Source organism: Euprymna scolopes, chromosome 15, assembly GCF_053919585.1.
Source record: "Euprymna scolopes isolate OS-2025 chromosome 15, ASM5391958v1, whole genome shotgun sequence".
Lineage (NCBI taxonomy): Eukaryota > Metazoa > Mollusca > Cephalopoda > Sepiida > Sepiolidae > Euprymna > Euprymna scolopes.
The window spans coordinates 33823665-33850573 of NC_136496.1; the positions used below are offsets into that span (position 1 = coordinate 33823665).

A 26909-nucleotide genomic window follows, 5' to 3' on the forward strand; every position below is an offset into this window, starting at 1 on the left:
CAATTAAAAAAAAGAGTCGGGTGAAAATGTTGGATTTTGGCGCGGGATAGGGTGGAGATTTGATGGTATGATTAAATGTCAGCAGGACTCGATAAGAACACAAGAAATAAAGAATATACGGGGTGGAAAGATACATTTATCACCCGAAAAACAACACTACAGCTTTCTTTTTATACTTAAAAAAAAGCAATTCAGGTAGCTTGATTATTAGAGCTGATATATATTCAATATAGCCGTCTTCAACCTCAATCATCGCCTCGATGCGGATCCGAAACGGGGGGCATGCTTTTTCCACAAACGCCGGAGGAAGCTCGGCGGATGGCGGCGATCAGGCTGGCTTTAGAGTTGTGGGAGGTCATGTTGAGGATGTTCTCGACGTATGACCAAATGAATTAGTCCAGCGGGTTTTAGGAGAGGGAGGAGGGTAGTTAAGGGTACAAAGTCGTAGCACCCCTTTGGAAGCCAAGCCTGGATCCCTTTGGGCTTGTGGAGCGGCGCCTAGTCCTGCTGCCAGCGGTCACCTGATTGCACCACACTCTTAAACACATCAAGGTATACTTTGCTGTTGACTTTCGAGCCGACTGAAAAGATGTGAAGTGGCATGGTATGACCCTCACTTAAAACCACACCAAAGACAATAACCGTGGCCGGAAGTTTCGTTGAGCTGTACCCTCAAGCTTTGAACTGTCCGGATTTGCATTTTAAAGATGATGACAATGGTTCTGTTGTTATCACTTGGATCGGTAAAGAGCATGAGCTGTACAGCGGCGCATCTCCGACCTTGCTCGTTGAACAGTGTGTCACTTTTAGACATGATATAAGGCTCCTATCGCTCTTGGGATTTTTACACAAGTAGCCAACTGGTAAATGGTCTGTAACAGAAAAAGAAAACAGTTTTTCATAAAATGGAAATGGAATCATGTCGTTTTTTTCTTGGGCGACAATTTTATCGTTCCACCCTGTATATAAGAAATAAATATACCAGAAACTATCCGACCATTCTTCAGAAAGACTTAGAAGGGTCACTATAACTATATTTGTTTCTTTTTGTTTATCTCACTCCTAACTTAAATAAATGTATTCTTATTCTTATTTCTTTGCTAGACAGTCGCAACTTATCAAGGCCCAAAATCAACCTGAGGATAAGGGTCAGTTAAGCGTTATGTGGCCGGTGAGACAACACTGTGATTATCACTGAGAGTGGATATTGGTTAGAATTAAAATTATTTAAGAGGGCGACTCAACAAAAACATTAGATTTGAAATTGGCCATGTTATAGTCAGTTGGGAAGCAGATCTGCGGTATTTTTCCACCAACGCGTAATTCTAGAAAAGAAACTTCGTTCATAGAAGTTTCGTTTAGTTTTAGGTACACATCGAGGGAGAAGGAGGAATTTATTTGCAGTGATGTTTGCTAGACGAATGTTTGTTGTTAATGCGTTACGGAAGCCATAAATTGAATCTCAGTCGAGCACCTGGCATGAAATAGTGCAGAAGAAAATTATTAAACGTCTTTTCTGCGGGGAAAAAGTGGTAGGGGGAGAAATAGATATCGTCTACTAGATTTCAAAATGAGTTATATATATATATATATATATATATATATATATATATATATATATATATATATATAGAGAGAGAGAGAGAGAGAGAGAGAGAGAGAGAGAGAGAGAGAGAGGGGAGAGAGAGAGTTAGTAGAAATGGTAATTAATAAAAACTGAAGAAAGTGTTCAATACTGTTGTAGAGAAAATATGCGTTTTATTTTTTATTACCGTATCTTTCTGTTACATAATTGTTTCAGCTACCCAGCCGGTTTTTTTTTTTTTTTTGCCGTCTGTGGCTAAAAGTTTGAGGAAGCTACAGACAGCCAAAAAAAACGACCAGGTAGCTGAAACAATAATGTAACTTAACAGAAAGATACAGTAATAAAAAATAATACGTAACTACACGTTTTCAAAGTCAAGTAAACATCTGACGAAGAGATCTTTCTCGAAATATTATATTACACGGACATACCACCAGACCAACTTTCCCAGGTAACCACTGTGCAAATATAAATATACTGCGTACATGAAATATGAATATGTACACATGTATTTATGAGTTGTGTTAATAAATTTCTCACCTGCTTCAGCTTGTGTCTTTCCGTTACTTCTGCATTGTACCGCCTTCTACAATTCCATTTAACTACATACTATACAATGCTTCAAGCAAACTACACCCACCTCTTATATACACATATATATATATATATATATATATATATATATATATATATATAGTGCAAATCAATAATCCTCTCTGTTGAACAACAAATCTGTTGTCTGCGGGGGTTTTTTTTCAACTGATTTAGGATGAATCTGATGTCCTGAATTCAAAAATTACATGCGTTGTTCTCTATCAGGTGATATTTTTGAGTTATGACCACATGTCATTTGTAACGTTTTTGTTCATATGTACGCGTGCGTGGAGCATTTAAGTAGAAGTCAGCGGGGATAAAACGCCATGTCGAATAATTGTTTTGATTGGAAATGATTATCTTAATGACAATACGTATTCAGGTCGAATAGTTCTGTCGAAAATGTATCAGTTTGAAATCCTAAAACCTCAAAATCTTCCAAAAATTGTTGCTCAACATACACGAAGCAGGACTGGTCTGTGCTGGAGGAAGTGTCGCCTTGCAAAGAAAGGAACGCGACTAACGATCCTCTGATCAATAGAGACAGAATACTCTTCTCTATCGCTGCACATAAAGTTCGGCTTAATCAAGCAGTTCACCAACGCTCTGGGCAAGTATGGTGATTGCTTCATTTATTTGTGTCAGACTTTACCAGAATTGACCATGAAGAAGTTGAAAGCTGGCATCTTTGATGGTCCTCACATTCGGCAGCTCGTCAGAGATCCAAAATTCGAAAAATCAATGAATGAACTGGAACTGGAAGCGTAAAAAGCCTTTGTTCTGGCAGATAAAAATTTTCTTGGCAACTATAAGGCCAGAAACTATGCAGACCTTGTCAACAATATGTTGAAACCTGGACTGCAACATGAATGTCAAGATGCACTACCTATTTTAAATATATGGACCGGTTTCCTGAGAACTTGGGTCAAATGAGTGATGAGAAGGGGGTAGATTCCATTATGATTTGAAAGAAGTGGTCGCTACGACGTACTTATGTTGAATTACTGCTGTTGGAATCTATTCCTACCGCTGAGCATTTGAGGAGTTCGAAGAAACGGAAGTGTATCCAATTTACGTGTACTTACTTTTATCAATGTCCACCATGCAGTTTGTGGTGATCGATGTTTCTATCAGGTAATCAGTATATGTTGTTGCCAAAATGTTTCCTCTTAAAAACATTTAGCATGATATGTGTTAACAAAAATCAGCTGATAATACCACTAAAATGTAATTGATTTTTCACCACAAGATTTAATTTCGTTTTCTTCAAAGTAACTGATTAAGCAGTTCAAATACACACTAAACCAGTCGTAAAAGTGTAGATAACATTCGAAAAGTAAAAAATTGTTGTCCAGTGTAATTTATAGCATAGTGTCCAACCGTGTCAATGTATTTATGTATTAATTTAGAAAATCCGCTGAAATATCTTTAATTTCTCTAAAAAAAAATAAATCATGGTGCCGGCATATAGGCACAAAAAAAAAAAAAAAAATGTTGAATAATATCGTACAGCAAGAGTTGTAAGCTCACGGAACGAAATAAGGGAGTTAAATCGCAATTCAGAGAGTTTGTAATTTGTCAAGAATATTTAGATAATTCTGACTGTATAATTTGGAAGTTACCATTGTAACTTATTAGAATTGACAAAAACATTCAGTTGAAACCATTGTTTTTTATCTGAAAACTACATTTATCGACTACAAAATCCCGTCCCAATAGCTCTCATTATTTTTCCTAAAGAAAGATTGTTTGAATTTTGTATTGATTTTTTCAATGTCATAGTCAGATTGTGTTTAAATTACATAAAAATATCATCAAAAATAAAGAATTAATTTAACTTGCAAAATCCTTCAGTGACTTTTGGAACACCCTGTATAAAAGAAATATATATATATATATATATATATATATATATATATATATATATATATATATATATATATATATAAACAAACCATGTATAAAAGAAATATATATATATATATATATAAAAACAACCCATGTATAAAAGAAATATATATAAAGAAACGATGTATAAAAGAAATATATAAACAAACCATGTATAAAGAAATATATATAAACAAACCATGTATAAACGAAATATATAAACAAACCATGTATAAAAGAAATATATATAAACAAACCATGTATAAAAGAAATATATAAACAAACCATGTATAAACGAAATATATATATAAACAAACCATCTATAAAAGAAATATATATAAACAAACCATGTATAAACGAAATATATATAAACAAACCATGTATAAACGAAATATATATATATAAACAAACCATGTATAAAAGAAATATATATAAACAAACCATGTATAAAAGAAATATATGTATAAACAAACCATGTATAAAAGAAATATATATAAACAAACCATGTATAAACGAAATATATATAAACAAACCATGTATAAAGGAAAATTCAGATATACATTAATCCTTACTCAAACCACTACTTTTATTAATAGAAAAATTTTAATTTCTACTAACCATAAGCTTCGAATCAAATTCAGTTACACTTCAATTTTTTGTTCTAAGTTTTTGTGGGAGAAATCCATGTATAAAAGAAATATATATAAAGAAACCATGTATAAATGAAATATATATAAATTAACCATGTATAAAAGAAATATATATAAAAATTATGTATAAATGAAATATATATAAAAAAACATGTATAAAAGAAATATATATAAAAAAAACATGTATAAATGAAATATATATAAAAAACACATGTATAAAAGAAATATATATAAACAAATCATATATAAAAGAAATATATATAAAGAAGCCATGTATAAATTAAATATATATAAAGAAACCATGTATAAATTAAATATATATAAAGGAAACATGTATAAAAGAAAATTCAGATATATATAAATCCTAACTCAAACCACTACTTTTATTAATAGACAAAATTTAATACCTATTAATCATAAGCTTCGAGTCAAGTCCATAAGCTTCGAGTCAAATTGAGTTACACTTCAATTTTTTTGTTCTCAGTTAATGGGGGAGAAGTCCTTCACGACTGTGAAAATTTTTAATTTTTATTCCTTTTCTTCGCGTTAAAAAACGACCCCGGTGTCGTACTCTGTCCCGTGGGGAGGCAAACTAGATAGGAACCATAAGAAGAAGCAATAATTTCTCAACTGAAGGCACTTTAACAAACAAAAATTACGCATTAAAAAAAACTAATGAAGAAAAACTATTTCATACAATTGTTTGTTTTTAATTTATCTACAGACTTTTACTTTGGTTTGTTTTGTTGGGGTTTTTTGTTGTCTTTTGGGGAAGAGGGGCCGGTCAGTGAAGTGAACGTTAAACACACAAAATGTATGGAAGCATTATAAAATATATCTGTTCTTTTGATCTGTTGTTATTTGTTTATCATATTTCTTCTCTACAATAACTGACGCCATTTTGTTTTTATCCTCTTTTCCAGGGTATGTGCAGCATTTCCATAAGTCGTGCAACAAGCTGTTGCTTGTTCACTGTCCAGAGAATTACGCCAACGTCACCATGATGAGTAAGTATCACAGGAACACACACTTCTAAACATCTAAAAACAAACATGCAGTGATTCTGTCTTATCTATTTAATATAAGGACATCCCATGTTTAAACATTCATGTTACAAATAAATAAGACGTTTCTGTTGTCTGCCTTTCGTTATGCGTCTATCTGCCTTTCTTATAACTGTTAAAAAGGAAAGACTGAGTTTTTTTTTTTTGTATCCATGGTAAAAAGAAGGACGGAGGAAAAACATTCGATAGAGGTTGAGAAAAAAAAGTTAGATAAATAACCCCCTTATTTATCTAACTTTTTATCTAACTTGGAGTCGGCCGACCAGGTTTCGCCCTAACTTTTCAAAGCCGAATCGAATGTTTTTGTTTTTTTCTATGTAGGGAAACGAATCTAAACGGGGGAACGACTAAAATAAAACCAAACTATACAAAAAAAATCTTGATTCAGCTTTGAAAACTGAGGGCGAAACCTGGTCGGCCAACTATACCCCCTTATGTAACTTTTTCTTTCTTTTTTTTTTTTTTTACGTCCATCGAATATTTTCCCTCCATCCTTTTTACCACGGATACGAAAAACCTCAGTCTTCCCTTTTTAACAGCTATAATATATATATATATATATATATATATATATATATATATATATATATATATATATATATATATATATATATATAGAAAGAGATAGATAGATAGATAGATAGATAGATAGATAGATAGATAGATAGATAGATAACGGGAGAAAAGCTTATCTATCTGCCTTTTCTTCCCATATATAGGGGGATAAAGGACAATAATACACACGCACGCACACACACACACACACACAAACACACACACACACACACACAGACACACACACACAGACACACACACACACACATATATATATATATATATATATATATATATATATATATATATATATATATATATATATATATATGGGGTGTATATAACTCAAGTAAGAATTAAGTTTACAAGTCAAAAACTCCTATAAACTTAAAGAGAATATAAATATTAATATTTATATAGTAATGCCAATCAAATAGAAAAGGCTCAATACAACCAAAATAGAAAATAGAGCTTCACATAAAAGAACACAATTAAAGACTAATGTATAATTTACAAGAATTTATTGTTCGACAGGATACTCAAGAAATATTTTCTTAAGTCTCCTGTCGACCCATAAATTCTTGTAAATTATACATTAGTCTTTAATTGTGTTCTTTATATATATATATATATATATATATATATATATATATATATATATATACACACACACTTCTTTTCTCTTCACCCATTTTATTATGTTTTTCTATATTACGTTCTCTTTCATCTTTTCTTCTTTATTCCCCATTATTTAGCCCCTCTTCAACCATACTTCTCGTTTTTTATTCCCATCCCCTTTTTTATCTCCATCCCCTTTTTTATCTCCATCCCCTTCTATATATCAATCCCCTTTAATAGTTCTCATTAATTCACCCCATATCTTTTGGCTTTTTCATTTTTTATCTAAATATTCTCAATCTGGTTTTATCTTTTTTATACCCAAATATATAGTGTTATAATGCCGTCTTCCTCCCCTTCTGATAAGAAGCATTTAGCTTCGAAATGTCATGGTTTAAAGAGATCTTTTTTGTTTTTCATTCTCCTCTCATTTTCGTCTTTATTGACCTGGTGATTTAATAAAGTTTAACGTAACTTTTATTCTTCATCTTTTTAATTGAAGTTATGAATTGCTCCTCTTAACCGGGTAGAGCTTCTACTACTTTGATAGGTTTGCTTTATAAAAAACTATATTCTATTTAGCTCATTTATTTTTAGTTCATATATGTTTGCGTATGTGTGTGCGCGTGTGTGTGTTATAAAATTAATTATTTTATGTAGGGTCCTAGCGAGACAGAAACACGCTCAATATTGGGGAGAGAGTATTATTATAGGAAGGAATGAGTTAAAAGGACTTTTTCCTAATTTACGCTTCATTGAAACATTTGATTTATAATAAACTTATAAAATATTAATAAGTAACTTTAGTTTTGCTTCATTAATTCATTCTTTCGTTTTTACGTTTATTCTTAACCACGCTAAACTAATCTGTTCAACTAACAAAAAACCTCTACTCCTTGAACTAAAAAACATCAAACAAGTACTTATGTATAACGGAGTCCCCAATCATATCGTAAACCAACAAATTAAATCTATGCTGTAGAACTTCAAAAATATTCTACCCAGTTATTTTTGAAATAGTATTAATGTTGCATTCAGTTATTTTGTAGAAGGTTTTTATTCTTCAGGCTCTTTGTATCTCCAATACTTAGTTTGTAGTGTTTGCTTTGGCTGATGTATAGTGGATTTTATTGATTTTGTTTCCTACCCTGCAAAACATGAATGAGTTTTGCTATGGGAGAGAGGAAAGGGTTGTAATATTAATGTTTGGTACATTTTAAGTTAGGAAACCAGTCAGGAAATGGGGGAGAAAGAAAGAGGAAGAGAAAATGGGAAGAAGAGAAAAGGAGGGAAAGGTGGGTTGTTGTTTTTGCTTTTTGTTTTGCAGAATATAATTAATTTTTACAAAAAGAAGTAGAATAAAACAAAAAGCATTAATGCTAACACAACCTTTACATTAACATGTTTTACCGTAATCAAATGCAATCCAACTTTAAGTTAGCAGAAAAGGTGATAAAAAATATCATTAATGATTTATATTATTTGGATTATTCGAACTAGTATTCTCATCTTAAGTGCCTGCAAGGGTCGGTAGCGTAACGGATAAAGTACTAGGTAAATTAAGTTGGAAGTGATACTCTTCTGGGCGTTGGAGGTTCAATTTTAAGTGCGGGCGATACTAACGATAGGATTATGAAAATGTTTCTGCCAATTCATGACTGACGGAACGAGAGCTTAATACTCTCATAGATTAAATATGGAGTTCCATTCAAAATTGCGTGCAGATTTCCGAATCCGACAAGATGCACCTGAAGAAGATCGAAGATTACATCGACCGAAACGTTGTGCAAATGGTACCCAAGGTGAAAACAGTCGTCCGTATAACCCAAATAACACAAACAAAATGTCATGTGATCAAATTCTTTATTTAAAAAAAAAAACAATTAGACCAGATAAAATATGTTAACAATTATAGCTTAAGAAAATTTTGATCAGGCTGTTTTTGTAGTCATCAAAGATTTATAACATAGATGAGTTTTGAGAGTATGAGTACGTAGAATAATGTTTGGTACAAGGGCCTTCATAAAACGAGTTTGTTGGTGCTACTAGATCAGGCTGTCTGAAAATATTGGCTTCCTGGGACGAAATGCACCTAACATTGATGAATTTTTTTTTCTACTTCCTTTTGCAAAACTTTATGTTCTGCAAAACCAAAACCAAAAACAACCCAACTTTTCCCCTTTTTCCTTTTCCCCTTTTGCCCTTTCTCTTTCTTTCTCCCCAACTTCCTGACTGGTTTCCTAACTTAAAATGTACCAAACATTAATATTGCAAACCTTTTACCTCTCCCATTAGCAAAACTCATTCATGTTCTACAGGGCAAGGAACAAAAACGATAAAATCCACTATAAAAAACAAACAAACCAACCACTACAAATTAGCGATGGAAGATACAAAGGAGCTTGAAGAATAAAAACCTTCTCCACAATAACTGGATTCAACATTAAATAACTCGAAAAGGCTTGATATGCCATAAAACAAATGAAGCATGCATGGTCCCCCGTGAGTGCACAGTGACGAGGCATAAAAACATGACTAAGTTCAGCATTTACCCCCCCCCCATTTAGCCCCAAAATTCCCAGGGGACGTCAAATCCTGGTGAAAATGAACAAACGGTGAAGTTTTAGGCCTTAACATATGTTAATTCGAGTTCAAAAAAAAAAAAAAGTCCATTATTTGCGACCCATTTGGACCTCAAAGTCCCCAAGGCCTTAACATATGCAGAACTTCTAAATATACATACACAGAAAATTTTGGACAAATATGGTAAAATATTAAAAAAAAAAAAATGGAGTGTTTTTATTAGCCTTAAAAGAGCCTTTGGGGCACACCTAAGAGTCATCGCGAAGTATAGACAAACAAAATTATATAGAAATCAGTTAGTTACAACTTTTCAGAAAGACTTACAAAAATCCAAGGCATCAATTTTTTAATAAGCACGAAATTTTCAATTTTAGCCATTTTAACCCAAAAGGCACCCCTAGAGGGAGGGAACCGGAGTATTCCCGGAAAATCCGTTCTGTTATGTTTAATGTTTGTGCAAAATTTTAAAAAATTCCAAGGCGTAGTTATTAAGAAAAATGCGGCCAGACGAACGGACAAGGGTGAATTTACAGGTCCATCCTCGTTTTGTCGTGGGGGGGGGACTAACAAAACAACCAAACCTAAAACGAAAATACTCCGGATAAGCCGTAAAATCTCATTATTGTTATAATAACTTCATGGTTTCTTCTTAATCAATGAAAGAAAAATCTTCAAGTATTTCTTCATTTCTCGATTTTATTTCTCCACAGACAGAATGAGATTCGAAAAATATACGCGCTTAGTTTGCGCCTATATGCCTGGTATACTATCTAATCGATCTGATCGTTTAGCAATTAAAAGATTCTTCAAACTTAAGCTTGATAGATAAAAAATTCTATTTGAATCTTTATGAGTTTGTTGGTTGCTTTGCTTTACGCCATATCAACCCATTTTGAGTTATTTAATGCAGTATTTTAAAAAAAAAAGGTTTTAATGCTTCAAGTTTCTCATATTCATGGTATTTTTTGCTGTTGTTGTTGTTACAAGATAGTAACCACTTATTAAGGCCCGAGAGTAACTCGAGGATAAAGAATTAAAGAATAGATTCGGTTACAGATACAAAAGCGTAGTGAGCGTTAGTAATGAAAATTGGGTATACTTTTATTATTTAAGAGGACGGCTCAACAAAAACTAATTAATTTGAAGATTTACTTGAAGATAATCAAGTTGTAGTCAACCGGAAAGCAGACCAGCGGAACAGAGTTCTACAGTTAGGCAGTTCTAGGAAAGAAGCTTTGTTCATAGAATCTGATTTTAGATTTAGGTACAGTTAGAGAGTTAAGGAATTCTGCACAAATAATTAACAAGAACACGGAAAGTAAAGGTATACAATAATATATTAGGAAGAAAAGTTATATACATATTTACATGTCTTCAGATATACTTCAGTTTGGAGATATTCCGGCAGGTGGCGTGTTGCATATCTTACTGGAGGCAGCATAGGCGTCTTGCCTATTTGGCGGTCGTTCCGAACTCCCCCGGTATTGGTGATTGATACCTTTATATATCTCACTCACCCACCTATGTTAATTAGTGGGCGTCTCCACAACAGATATCGTAGCTAGTCGAGTGTTGTTTGTGAAAGTTTGGCAAAGGGGACCATAGATTGGAGCTCAGAAGAGCACTTGTCATAAAAATAACGTTTGTTTTGTTGATTTTGTTTGGCGATACATAAAAACGTTTCGGGTTATTTAGTGCCGAATTCAAAAACTTATTCATGGAATTTGATTTGGGTTAGTTGTTTTGTTTTACGGCACATCAACCCTTTTTGGATCAATTAACGTTAAATCCAGTAATTTTAGGTAAAAGGTTTATACTTCAAGTTCTTTATATCTTAAAATATTTATTCATGATATCTCGTTTGGTTGTTTGTTTTCCGACGCATAAACGGTTACGAGTTATTTAATGTCAAATCCAGTAATTTTGGAAAAAAAAAGGTTTTATACTTTAAATTTTTTACTTTTTTTTTTACAAAGAAGTCACCACTTATTAAGGCCCGAGGGCCACTCGAGGATTAGGGTTAATGAGCGTACAATGGTCAAGGGGAACATGTCAGTTATCGATAGTAGTGGAAATTTGATAAATTGGGTTACTTAATGGGATGACTCATTAAGAATTTGTTCACGTTGGACTTGAAGACAGCCATATTGTAGCCAGTTGGAAAGCAGGAAAACGGAAGAGTTCCACAGGCGTGTAGTTCTAAGAAAGAAGCTTTGTTCATGAAATCTACGTTTAGGTTTAGGCACAGATAAATGGTGTTTAGTTTCGTTTGGTTATTTTATATAGATTTTTTTTGTTTTTGACTTTGTGAAGATGATTGAGTTTTTTCAAAGGGAAAAAGAAAAAACATTAACATCAATGTTTTGCGCATTTTAGGTCAGGAAGCCACTATGTTCAGACAACCTGATCTGGTAGTACCAGAAGAGTAACATGCTACCGTAAATGCGATTTCAGACTTAAACGTGGCATATCGTAGATCATGGTATTTAGAACTGAACTGTCCAAAACTCAAGTGTGGACAATCAGTGAAATTCCTATTTCAAACTCAAGTCTGACACACCGAACGGTATACAACGCCTCTCATAGAGATGGTTGGACGCATTTAAACAGTTATTTCTCCAAATGAAGAATATTTTAGTTAATCTATGAGCAACGATATCGGACGGGGGCAGCTGGGTTTGTTCGAGCACACTTCTTCTCCCAACGTGTGGTGAACATGTGGAACCAGCTGCCGGAAGAAGTGGTATCTGCAGAATCACTCAATACCTTCAAAGTCAGACTAGACAAACATTGGAGGAATCAGCCGCTTCGCTTTGACTACAAACCTAGAGATAATGTGTATTGGGAGACTGTAGTCCCACGTGTTTAGACCTGTGTTCCTTCTCACTATATATGGAATTGTATTGCATGATATAATATAGCGTGTCGGTAATTGTAAAAAAGGGCCCTATACCAAGATCAAACAGAGATGTTTCCGAGTAAAAGTTTATGGGACATCTAATTATGGTAATAAGTTTGCATTAAAGTTATTTTATTTTGCAATAATATTGTGGGGTCGGCGTTCGCGTGTTTAGACCTGTGTTCCTTCTCACCGTATATGGACTTGTATTGTATTGCATAATATAATATAGCGTGTCGGTAATTGTAAAAAAAAGCCCTATACCAAGATCAAACAGAGATGTTTCCGATTAAAAGTTTATGGGACATCTAATTATGGTAATAAGTTTGCATTAAGGTTATTTTATTTTACAATAATATTGTGGGGTCGGCGTTCGCGCCAGGCATTTATAGACCGTAAAAACAATTTGGATTACTTGAATTATTCGGACTAATATTTTCACCTTAGTTGTCATTTTTTACAACATTTCGGCCGATGAAATCCCTGATCTTTATATATTTCCGACCTTGAGAATCTTTAATGTAGAATTATCCCCCCCCATGAACACATGGTGTAGCTGTTAAATTTGCTGATCAGCAATTACTTCTAAGGTACAGTCTTCTTGGCGTTGAAGGTTCAATCCTTTCTACAGGCGATAATAACTAAGGTTAACATAAACATATACACGGTAATGGCTGACGAAATGATAACAATTGGATTAAATGGATTAGAATATGAAATTCCCGAGTCTGACATAAAGATTTCTAAGTTAGAAAGCAAGCAACTAAAGAAGATCGTAGGTTACATCGGCTTGAACGTTGGGAAATTTTCTAATAATCCAAATTATACATCAGTCTTTCGCTGAGAAATTCCGAAACTTAATAAAAACTGTTTTACGGCGATTCAGAAACATAGACGACCCTAAGTTCGACTGTGTTGGTGTCAGGTGAAAACCTAGCCTCGATGTGAAAATGTTCCGATTAAAAATCGGATTTCATGTCTCCCATCCATCCACCCAGCACGGCTGCAGCTGAAATTGGACTCACTACATGAGTTTTGTAGTGTAATTCCAATCTTGTTGGTAGTTGAATACTTGATGCTTCGCCGGAGCTATCAAGGGTATTTTTTATCTTGACATCATCACTAGACGGGGTGCCTACCACGGCTTAAAAGAGTCCCATCTACCCTTGAGAGAAGGATAGACTGAGCCAGTTTCTCCACCTGGTATTTTACCTCGCGGTACATAAAGCGCCTCGTCTTCCCAAATGGTTATCCATCTGGTATTGGCCAGGCTCGACGTTGCTTAACTTCGGTGATTTGGCGAGAACCGGTGTGTCCACGTGATTGTGCTGTATTTCATGTCTTAGTTTTAAATAAATCTGTAAAACATATTAAAAAACAAATAAAATCGTGTACATTATTTTAATTGGAATTCATTATTGAGATGAGTATTATTTATTTATTTATTTATTGCGGACTATTATCCTCATCTTTCGTAGATGTTGTTTCACGACGTTTCCGCCAACTATTCCTCTGGCCTTCGTTAGATGGTAACCGCGACGGGATAGGAACTCCAAATCTCCTAATTGCATTCTCAACAATTACTTCCATCCATAGTTGTTGTCGTCTCACCACGTTTGGCCAAGCAAGCCTCTGGCCGGCTTTGAGTAGGATTGAAACCGCTATCTTCATACAATTCTCACCTGGAGCCGTGGAGATTCAACGTCTCTATCCACTACGCTATGGGCCCCAAAGGGCGATTACCATCTGACGAAGGCCAGAGGAATAGTTGGCTGAAACGTCGTGAAACAACATCTACGAAAAATGAGAATAATAGTCTGCAATAAATAAATTAATAAATAATATCGTATTCAAAAGTTTCCTTTTTTTTCATGTCAATTTGCTTATTTATTTTAAACTAAAACATGGAAATCCAGTTTGGTAATCGAAACATTTTCACTTCAAGGCTAGGTTTTGTCTGGATCGCCTCTTTTACTATGTTTCATAGCAATAGAAAAATAAGAATAACAACGATATGACGTTCAGGGCTGGGATCATGAGTACACAGCGGTTATCATTGATTCATGGGCGACGTCAGTAATGGCTGCTCATTGCCTCCGTTCAATCTCGAAATACAATGTATATTCTCCGTAAGATAACATTTTTTACACAGGAATCACCACTTATCAAGGCCCGGAGGCCATTTGAGGATAAGGGTTAATGGGTATACATTAGTCAATGTGATTATAGCGTAGTAAACATAAGTAGTGGGAATTTTGTGAATTGGATTACTGAGGGGGACGGTTCATTATGAACTTGTTTACATTGGACTTGAAGACAATCAAATTGTAATCAGTTGGAAAGCAAGTAATCGGAAGAGAGTTCCACAGGCGTGTAGTTCTAAGAAAGAAGCTTTGTTCATGGAATCTACATTTAGGTTTAGGCACAGATAAAGAGTGTGGGAAACTATTGATAGTGGTTTGGGCTAGACGAGTGTTTTTCGTGAAAGTTTGGCGACGGGCTACCATAGATTGAAGTTCAGATCAACACTTGCCATGAAACTAACGATAAAGCAGAGACATGCTCACAACGTCTCTTCTGTGTGAAAGAGGTTGCGGGGAAGAGAAAAAGGCATCCCCTACTAAGCTACGAAGTCTATTTTGAACTCTGTCAAGGCAGGATAAGCTGCACCTTGTAGCTCCTGCCCAGATGTGGCAAAAGTACTCCATCGTTAGCCGTACCTGGCTTTTATATAGGTAGATAATTGCATCAGGAGTGAGATATCTACTGGAGCAGTAGAAGGATCACACCATTTTTCCAGCGACCTTGGCAATGGATTTTATATACGTGTTCCATTTCAGATCAGGAGTAAAGGTCAAGCCCAGAAGCTTATCAAAGCATGAAGCCTACCCAAAACGAGAGCTATTCATTTCAATTGATGCCAGATGGGCATCAGGGCATTAATAATGTAAAGTTAGCAGCTTGTTTGCACAATCCCAAACCTGACCTCTCCTGAATTAAGCACTATTTGATTCCAGTGGCAAGAAGAAATTCAGCAGGTCTTTAAATAATGTGAGATAAGTGAAGAGTACATACAGCACTTGGTATTTTCAAATGATCACCCATTTTAGTGTTGGCTGAGCTCAACTTCGCTTAACTTTTGTCATCAAACAAGAGCCAGTGTGTCATCATGATTGTGCCGTAGGTTTTTAAGGTGGAAATGGTTGGCTTCTAGTAACAGGTAAAACTTCTTTCGCTTCTGGATATATAAGACATGAAAGAACATGAAACCCTGTGTGAAAGTTGGAAAAACGACGTCAAGTCGGGGTTCTTAGTGTTTGGGATGGAAATGCTTGGATGTTAATCAGGATACACATCCTAAAAGAGATGAAAACAAAGAACATAAACACTTCAGAAACAATATGCAGCGTTTCATTATTATTTACTCACTAGGAGTAGTCACACAACCCATCATCAATGATTATTCTTTGAGAGTGAAAAAAAGTCCCCGCAGATTTCCAGTACTCTCCACCTCTTTCGATAGCATTTGCAAAAGAAATTGCGTTATCACAACAGCCGCTTACCCTTGATTTCTCGTTGGCGACGACCATTGGCCTCCACTGGAATTTGGGTGGCAATAAGCCTCCCATAGGTCCCAGTCCTCCTTGCACATCTCCAGCGAAAGTTTGCCTAGTGCTTTCTCTCCTTGGTCTTCCCCTCCTCCTTGACCCTCATTATTTGGTTTGGTGATTATTATTATTATTATTATTATTATTATTATTATTATTATTATTATTATTATTATTACTGGTCTACAAGGAGCTTTCACACAGGTCATCAAATATCTCCCATTGAAAACAACCTGTGCTGTTCCCTGGAAGCTGAGTGATAACAAGTCTCCCCAGATTTCCAGTACTCTCCACGGTAACATTTGCAAATGAATTTACGTGATCGCAACAGCCGCTTAGCATTGATTTCTCGATGGTAGCGGCCATTGGTCTCCACTGGAATTTGATCGGCAATAAGCCTCTCTAAGGTCCCAGTTCTCTTCGCGCTTTTCCAGCGGAGGTCTGGTCAGTGCTTTCTCTTTGGTCTTTCCATCTGCCTTGCCCCTCTCGGCTATTTGGTATCACTCTTTTATGAGTGGCGGTGATGGGGCAATGGTAGGTGATGGGGAGGGATAAAGAACTTGTTGCAGCTTGGTTCCATGTAACGCTTTTTCATGTTTTTCTTCTGCAACAGTGTCTGGCCCGCGCATGTGGTTCGTGCGTATTAGTCTCCGCATTCAAGGGTTTTCCTTAATGTTTCAACTGTTTTCATTATTGTTATTCATTGTATCTTTCCAACCATTCCTATAATTCCGATTCAAAACTTTTCGTAATTGTTCCTAGCGCTCTTATTATTATAGGTATTATTTTGATTTTAATCATCCATATCCTTTTCAGCTCCTGGTTAGCTTTGTGCTTTTGCTCCGTTTTTCCTTTTCTTTGATATTCACTTTGTGGTCAGCTGGAAAAGTAAAGTCTACAATTGGATAGGACTTTTCTCCCATCTTCTTCTTCTTCTTCTTCTTCTTATTATTATTATTATTATTATTATTATTATTATTATTATTATTGGTTCACAAGGAGCTTTCATACAGGTCTTCAGAGATCTTTCCCTGAAAACAACCTGTGGTGTTCCCTGGAAGCTGAGTGACAACAAGTCTCCCCAGGTTTCCAGTACTCTTCACCTCTTTCGATAACATTTGCAAATAAATTTGCATTATCGCAACAGCTGCTTGCCATTGATTTCTCGTTGTCAGCAGATATTGGTCCTTGCTGGGATTTGAGTTGCAATATGCCTCCCCAATGTCCCAGTTCTCTCCGCATTTATTCGGCTGGGGTCTGGTCAGTTCATCGGTCTTTCCTTCCTCCTTTACTCTACTTGGTTATTTGGTCTCGCTCTTTTGGGGGCAGTGATGTGGGCATGGAGGTAGGGCTGGGTTAGAGAACTTATAGATATGCGGGTACAGTGTTATTGGTTCCATGTAGTGTTTCATGTTTTGCCTATTATTATTATTATTATTATTAGTAGTAGTAGTAGTAGTAGTAGTAGTAGTAGTAGTAGTAGTAGTAGTAGTAGTAGTAGTAGTAGTAGTAGTATATTAAATATATTATTATTATTATTATTATTATTATTATTATTATAATACGTTCTGTAGAGTTTGAAGAATTATGTAACACAGCACCGGAACTTTGTGCAATGGGGGACTTTTTTCCTTGATCACCATTTTGTTCCATACGTATGCGCGTCTCTTGCTGACGGAGGTTTACTTATCAAGCGTAAGCGAAAAGCTGCCTCCTTTCCCTTAGAGTTTGGCTATTTCTGTTCTGCAACTCTTGCCATTTCACGCGACTTTTCTCGTCCCCCTCCATAAAACATGCGATACCTCTTGCGTCTTCTTCTGATTTTCCCGCGCTGGCAGCAAAGAGATCATACCTTTCAGCTTTTTTGATGTGTAGGTTGTTTGAAGCATTTCTACTACATAATATTCAAAAGATGCAGAGAAACACAAGGTAATATTTTCAATTCATACATAACACTTCTATTTCATCCCACCTCTTCCTCCCCCCCTCTCTCTCTCTCTCTCTCTCTCTCTCTCTCTCTCTCTCTCAAGGATTGTCCTAGTTTTGTCGGACATGTTACTGTTATTCCATATCCGAAAATGTACACCCAAAGAAGGCCGGAAATTACATCTGCCGACACGTTGTAAAAGTCACAACCAAGATAAAAAATAAAGTAAATAAGAGTATATATATATATATTTATTTATTTATTTATTTATTTGCATCTTTATGGTTGTTGTTTCACGACGTTGCGGCCAATTATTCCTCTGGCTTTCGTCAGATGGTTAACCGCGACGAGACAGGAATGCTGAGTCTCTTAATTGCATCCTCAGTAATTACTGCCTTGCATAGTTGTTGTCGTCTTACCGCGTTTTGGTCAACTCTGGCCGGCTTTGGATAGGATTGAAACCGCTATTTTCAGACAATGCTCATCTGGAACCGTAACGATTCAAAGCCTCTATACACTTATAATGCATCTAAAACCAAGCTTTTATCTTTACATCATCCACGCTCTGATCCCCATCTGGTATCAACTGAAATGAATGGTGACGTCTTGGGGAGGCCCCATGTTTTGACAAGCTTCTGGGTTTGACCTTTACTCCTTATCTGAAATGGAACACATATATTAAATCCGTTGCCAAGGCCGCTGGAAAAATGGTGGGATCCTTCTATCGATCCAGTAGATATCTCACTCCTGATGCAATTCTCCATCTATATAAGAGCCAGGTACGTCCAAGGATGGAGTAGTGTTGCCACATCTGGACAGGAGCTGCTAGAAATGACTTATTCTGCCTTGATAGAGTTCAAAAGGAACTTCGTAGCCTCGTAGGGGATGACCTTTTCTCTTTCATGCAATCTCTTTCTCACAGAAGAGATGTTGCGACTTTGTTCTCTGCTTTATCGTTATTTTCATGGCAAGTGTTCGACTGAGCTCCAATCTATGGTCCCCCTTCGCAAAAACTTTCACAAGAAACACCCGTCTAGCAGAAAGCACTATCAATAGTTTCCCACACTCTTTATCTGTGCCTAAACCTAAACCTAAACCTAGATTCCATAAACAAAGCTTCATTCTTAGAACTGCACGCCTGTGGAATTGTCTTCTATTTTTCTGCTTTCCAGCTGACTACAATATGGTTATTTTCAAGTCTAACGTAAACAACTTTTTGATGAGCCGTTCCATATAAGTTAACAAATTTACAGAATTTCCATTACTAACGTGTACTATATTGTCCAATTGTCTATTGTACACTCTTTATCCTTATCCTTGAGTGGCCTCTTGGCCTTGATAATAGTGATGCCTATGTAACAAAAAAACTGCATCACGGGCTTCAAAGGTTGAATTTTTTTGTCTTACAACTCCAAGTTTTTCGTTTTTATTTGGTATCCATCATCGGGTCCGTACCGAATGGTATGTTATTTTATTATTGGAATCCTTTAAGATGAAAAATCTTTGTGTGTGTATATATATATATATATATATATATATATATATATATATATATATATATATATAATTATTTATTTGCTGACAGTTTTCCTCATCTTCATATTTGTTGCTTCACGACGTTTTAGCATTCCTATTCCGTCGCGGTTTACCACCTGACGAAGGCCAGAGGAATAGTTAGACGAAACGTCGTGAAACGACAACTATGAAGATGCAATAAATAAATGACTCATCTCAAAGGATTCCAATAATGAAATAACATAAATTAGAGTAGTTTTCCTGAGATGTAAGGGAGGGCAACATCCCTTTCCTATGATTACACTACTTATCTTTACTATTTTCCTTTTAATGCTGGGTGTCCAGCATGGAGCATCAAGTGGCATTGTTTTTGCATACACAAGGATTAAAACCTGATTTACTGACGCATTAAAGAAAACTCTAACCATTGTGCAAACTGAAACTTGTAGATTGAAAAATGCAAATAATATAAAGCAGTGTTAGAGATTTTTTCCTGTTGCACTTTTTGGTCTGTCACATTTTTTTTTTCAAACGTTATAAAATACATTACGGAATTTGGCGCATTTTAATATATTAGAAATCGTAATTACTTTTAGATATAAGGAATATTGCAAAAGTAAAAAAAAACATCCCAACAAAGGAAGCTAATGTCATGATAGGAAATCTAAATTAATGGCTGACTTGTTTAATGGAAATCTAAATTACTGAATGACTTGTTTAATAACCTTTGTAAATCTTTTAATACGCATTACTAGCGTTATTAGGAATGATCATCGATTTAAACATTTGCGAACATTATTCTTCAATTACACTTGCCTTCTCGATTCCAATCTATTCCATTCAATTCTGTATTCTGTATAAATAAAACAGTAGATGTATATATGAGTGTGTAAATATTTAACCGATAAACTCTTAAACTACTATTCACATAACACTGAAATTAACAGGAAATAGTAATCATACACCAAGGATGATTATATCTTTATTTGGGTGGATGAATAACGCGTACAGACGTATGTCAGTAAGTTGAAATGCAAAATGTTCATTTCAACTAGCCGACATGTTTCTATTACTTTTGCGCATGAGCAAATTCATTCATACCTTAAAGGGGTTTAATTTTAAATTTTTCTTATTTATCTATCGATAGCTCAAACAGGAGGGAACAATTCCGGAGCGCTAGACGATTTGGTTTTGATTCTATTTGATGGCACCCAAGTCTTTTTAGTTTAACTTTTGAAATCGATATTATATATTAATAGGCACAATATAACATCCAATAGAAAAATTAGCTCTGTAATAATAAATACGAAATCTGCATGAATTAACATATATTTAAGCGTATTTTACGACTTGGTAAGGCCTGGCTCCACCTCACTCGTCATAAATGAATGTTTTATCGTCATTCGAAGTGTGAGTATATTTTTTGAAACATCCTGTATAATTTTACATTCATTTGCAATGCATCTATTTCGCCACCAACCATCTATCAATCTCTTCCGTTTTTTCAAAAAGTGTGTCAATTGTCTCACGATACGGTCAATCAGTATTTGTTACATTACGGATCCATACGGTTGCGAAGCATATAAGCCCCTTTCCTTTAATAAGCTCCTCGAATTAATGTTCACTTCAGATCTGAAATGAAAAACATTCATTAAATCTGTTGCTAAGTTCGCTGATAAAATGGTTTGATTAATCTATAGCAGTCATGAATAAAATAAAAACATATTTTCTCTTGCAAATCAATGTTTCTGCTAAGCGATTTGCCCACACAATGACCAATCAGTTTGTAAAGCGCATTGATTCAATTTGTTCCTTTAATGAAAGAGAACCCAGAAAAAAAAGAAGCTAGTATCTATATAAATGACTAGTAACATATTATTAATTGACATTTGCTATATGTGCCTGAAGCCGAAACTCTACTATTACACCTATTTATTTACTATTTTACTATCTTTTAATTCAGTATGCCAGGCGCTTGACTGAACTTCAATGTATACCCCTCACTCTGCAAAGCATTCACAATCAAAACTAGTCTAGCTACAATAACTGTCAAAAAATTTCCCTTGCTCTCTATCTGTGCGTAAAAATTCCATGAGCAAAGTTTCTTTCTAAGAACAGCACGTTCGTTGAATACAATACAGTGGGGTTGCCCCCCAGCTGACTATAACATGATTGTTTTTAATTCTAATGTAAAAAAAATAGGTCTTGTTGAGCCGTTCCCTTAAATAACCAAACCCTATTCAAGTACCACCATTACCGATCATCATTGTGTTGTTTTACTGTCTTTATGGGACTCATTAACTATTATCCTCGAGTGGCCTTTAAGCCTTGCTAAAAGGTGATACCTAGTAAATAGAAACTAATGTACGACCTACTTATGCTCAATTCGAGATAAGGTTAGTGTGATATATGTTCTGTTCTGGTGATACAATCCTCCCGGGACCTACTTCCTCCGTAGTTTGAGGTAAAGTAGTATCTATTTGTAACAGAGTGCGCGTGCGCGCGTATCATCAGCAGTGAAGTGTGGACATCATGTGAAGAAATTAGCAGCAGCAGCAGAAAAACGCGCGTATGCAAATTATGCAAAGATGTGACACAAGGTTGGGACATGAAGAAAGTCAAGCCAGTACACCTAAAGGAACAGCACTTGGGCCTTCTAAAAACTGCCTGGGCAGCCCCATCGGCACTCTCATGTGAGGGTGTCTCATGAAGTAAGCAATAAAAATCTGAAAGACAGGAGGCAACAACCTGTGATTGTAGACCTCCTAGAACTACCCCGAATTACATCTCAGCTCGACAGATGCAAGGTCATTCATTCCCAAGTCAAAAATGATCAAGACTGTCAGATTGTGTCGAGGACGCATCCTCCACTGAAATGATGAATATTATCTACCAGGCTGCCCCATGCGTCCGAAGGAAGCTTAAGATACATCCATTAATTCTACGCATTTAAGGATTAAAATACAATTGAAAACTTTAGCATAAAAGATGACTGACATACGGGGCTCCTTACAGATATACGTGGACGTATATAAAAATGCTATTTAAAGCATTGCAGATTTACCTGCAGACAGAGCTACATAATAGATGATTTGTTGCATGTGGGGCATGCATTCTAAAATTAAAAAATGACTCAATATCGAGAACCCCCTAATGTGATGTGTGTAGATGGAATTCTCAACCTTAAGTACGCGTACACCTAGAGGGATGGAGAGAGTACGTGATCAAGCCTCCCGCGCTTTTGGCACTTTACCAATAACTTTTGCTCGCACGGTAAGGGACGGTTTGCTTTCTCTGTTGCTATATATTCCTTTTCACTGTAAACAATGTAATTCAACAACTAGACGTTAATAATAATAATAATAATAATAATAATAATAATAATAATAATAATAATAATAATAATAATTGTAAGTTAACTCTTCTGCGCCCCTGCCTTCCCCCCACTTTTTTATTTGTGTGTGTGAGTGTGTCACCATAAACTGACGTCACCCCAAATAATCAAGGAAAGTCGACGAGGATGGAAAGACCGAGGAGAGAAAGCACTAGCCAGACCTCCGTTCGATGAGTGCAAAGAGAACTGGGACCTTGGGAAGGCTTATTGCCACCGAATTCCAATGGTTGCCGCCAACGAGAAATACATGGTAACCGGCTGTTACAATAACGCAAATACATCTGCAAAAGTTTATCGAAAAAGGTGGAGAATAGTGGAAATCTGGAGGGACTTGTTGTCACTCAGATTCCAGAGTACACTACAAGTTGTTCTCAAAGAGAAATTTTTTTTATGATGTTCTGTGTGACTACTATTAGTAAGCAAATAAAAACAGCGAGACCAAATAAGCAAGTAGAGTCAAGGAGGAAGGAAAGACCGATGAATTGACAAGACCTCAGCCGAATAAGTGCGAAGAGAACTGGGACCTTGGGGAGGCTTATTGCCACTCAAATCCTAGCAAAGACCAATAGCTGCTGCCAACGAGAAATAAATGGGGAGCAGCTGTTGAGAGAATGCAAATTTATTTGCAAATGTTATCGAAAGAGGTGGAAAGTACTGGAAACCTGGGGAGACTTGATGTCACTCAGATTCCAGGGAACCCACTGGCTGTTTTCAGGGAAACATCCCTGAAGACCTGTGTAAAAGCTCCTTGTGAGCCAATAATAATAATAATAATAATAATAATAATAATAATAATAATAATAATAATAATAATAATGACGGTAATAACAAGGACAATAATAACAACAATTCTCATCAGCATGGATCATAATTATCATCTGGGAGCATTGGAATCATTCCCCAAAAACATGAAAAAAAAGATTAGTTGAAATTGAAATAAAAAGGGAGACTATACAATGAATAACAATGTTTAAAACAGCTGAAATCTTAAGGAAAATCCTTGAATGCAGAAATCAACCTACATAAACTATGAACACTAACTAGCCACATAAAGATTGCAACAGAAGTAAAACAAATAGAGAAAGAACACCACATGAAATGAACGGCCATGGAACTGCTAGAAAGTTTATAAACTGTGCCCCTCCCCGAAAAAAAGGCATCAGCCATGGCTAATATAACACAAAAAAATTCTGAAGAACCGAGTAGGGAGAGTATTAACCAGATCTCTATATTCCAGAGAATAGCAATGGTCATTGCTAGCGAGAAATCAATGTAGAGCGGCTGTTGCGATAACGTAAAGTCATTTGCAATAGTTATCGAAATAGTTGGAGAGTACTAGAAATATGTGGTGACAACAAGTCTCCCCAGATTTCTAGTACTCTCCAACCTGCTATCAGTCATCACTGATTATGAATTGTGTGAGAATTCCTAGTAGATGATGATGATGATAATAATATGAAAATTTTAATGGCGACCAATGGTCGCTGCCAGCGAGAAATCAATGGTAAGTGGCTGTTGCGATAACGCGAATTCATTTGCAAATGTTATCGAAAGAGGTGGAGAGTACTGGAAAGCTAGGGAGACTTCTTGTCACTCAGCTTCTAGGGAACACCATAGATTATTTTCAATGAGAGATCTTTGATGATCTGCGTGCTCTTGCAGCTAATAATAATAATAATAATAATAATAATAATAATAATAATAATAATAATAATAATAATAATAATATGGAAAAAAAGTAAATATCAGGATCTGAAATGGGAATTAGACTATGGAAATGTAAAGATGTGAAGGTGATTCCCATTGTAATTGAAACGCTAGGAACCATAACGAAAAGCCACCATAAATGGCTAAATCAGATTGACAAGACAATTTCTTTTCCAATATTGCAAAAGATTTGCATTTAGGAACAGTGAAGTGTTAAGATACATATTGAACTAGCCATATCGAAAGTTTCAGGCATACATGCATACATACATACATACATACATACATTTAAACAGACAGGTGAGATGTATATAATAGATGTCTAAAGTCAAAGGAATTGTTCCAGGATAAAAAAAAAATCCAACTAAAACATCCAAAAGTTGAAACTACTATGAATAATAATAATAATAATAATAATAATAATAATAATAATAATAATAATAATAATAATAAATTGAATTGTTATACTATTGAATTGAAAATGTTATACTATTGAATTGAAAATGTTATACTATTGAACTGAAAATGTTATACTATTGAATTGAAAATGTTATACTATCGAAAGATTTCAAATTGCAGAATATACGAGGAAGTGTTTGAGTTCTGTATGCTCTATAGCGCCATTTAGAATGTGACGTTGGTAAAGCAGTTACGAACATGAACTAACGACCTGGGCGTCTTAAATTCGAACATTGTATTGACAACCACTTTTCATTTTCTCGAAATATAAATAAATAAATGGACCGTAAATGACGTGTCATTATCATTTGATAAACTTTTGTTTCTGTTCAACACACGAGTTGTCCTAATTCAAAAGAATCAAGAACTACCGAATGAATGAACGGTGAACGATCATCATCATTAGACAAACTCTCGAGTGGCTAGTCGTTCTATACAAAAGACATAGGTATAACTCTGTCCTCATATTTGTCCAATTGGTTTTATTTAAGGACTAGCGGGGGTACCCGGCGTTGCCCGAGTGTTTGTTTCCGGGACGGGGGGGAGTTTTAAAAAATGTTATGGTAGGTAAGTAGGAAGGATCAACCCCAGAGTCATGAGTAAAAGTAGGAAAATAAAGTGTGAAAAAAAAAAAACTCTGCAACGTTAACAGTTCGGCCACCAAGAAAAGTCCATTCCAGTTGTTTAGGAAAAAAAAAAAAAAAACGACTACGGTAGGTCGGCGCGAACGTGAAAATATAATGTGAATTGTCCAGCACGCTAACCACTACGCCACAGAGCACTGCAGCTTAGTTTAGTGATTTTAAATAACTTCACATGAAAGAACTACGAAGCCAAACCGGTGTTCTCTTCTCAACTGTTCCTTGTGAACGATCCCCAAACGGTGTTAAGTGGTGGCAGGGGGAGGAGGAATTTATTAGAGAGAAAATATTTTACCACTTCCATTGATCTTAACCGATTTTGGCCGTGACTTCTCATCAGAAAAATATAGAAATCTAAGATTATCGAGGAATTTGAGAAATAATAAGCCTATAACACACCTCAGATATTGTTCTGCCGTTTGTGCATATTATATTTGCATGGAATATCTTGATTTTTAATCTTATTAAGGTCAAAATCCGACGGGGAAAAATGAGTTCATTTTATTTATATAGAGATGAGACGAACGAGTTATAGGGCGAGACGTGTCTCGTTAATATTTTAATGAAAACCAGATGTAATACAAAGTCTGGACATATGGGAGCGGTTATACGCTTGTTCAACAAATACCCACCCACTGATAAGAAAAAACGGATTGATAGTTAACTTCTACAAACTATATGTTTAAGATTCATTTTGTACCGTCTCTTTCATATCAATTTACGCTCACCGCACTCTTTTCGATGGGAATGTACCGTTAGTACCGGATTTATCGGGTAAAACAATGGATGCACATATCTTATATAGCAGTGTAGGAACTTCTTCAGCTGTTCGTCTCTCACTTCTTGCAACGTCATAGTTGACTCATTGGATAGTGACATCCTCAACGGTGATGACAGTAACGGTGGGCTTTTCTTTTTTCCGTTTTTTATCGCTATGACATTAGAATCAATTAAAAAGGAACAACATATAACTCTATTAATTGGTCTGAGATTTGATTTATTAGGTTGGTGAAAAAATAATGTCGTTTTTTTTTTTACGTTCAAGTATATATAAAAAAAACGACATTATTTTTTGCACCAACCTAATACTTCTGATAGTAATTTGCAACAGGAATATTAAGATGATCTACGCCTCGTTTTCCAATCACTGCGTTGTAGAGGAAGACAGTGGTTTTATGTACGTACTTCCTACTATGACGTTACTATCGACACACGTCATCTTA

At 35.4% G+C, this 26909-nt stretch overlaps 1 protein-coding gene across 2 annotated transcripts in view; it reads left to right on the top strand.

The window, feature by feature from the left end:
* Positions 1–26909, top strand: part of LOC145293768 (universal stress protein in QAH/OAS sulfhydrylase 3'region-like) — a 340470-nt gene that overhangs the window by 232823 nt on the left and 80738 nt on the right. For both annotated transcript variants that reach the window (XM_080140277.1, XM_080140278.1), the window contains exon 2: positions 5640–5723. In XM_080140277.1, coding sequence (XP_079996403.1) covers positions 5640–5723 — 84 coding nt within the window. The remainder of the gene's footprint in view (positions 1–5639; positions 5724–26909) is intronic.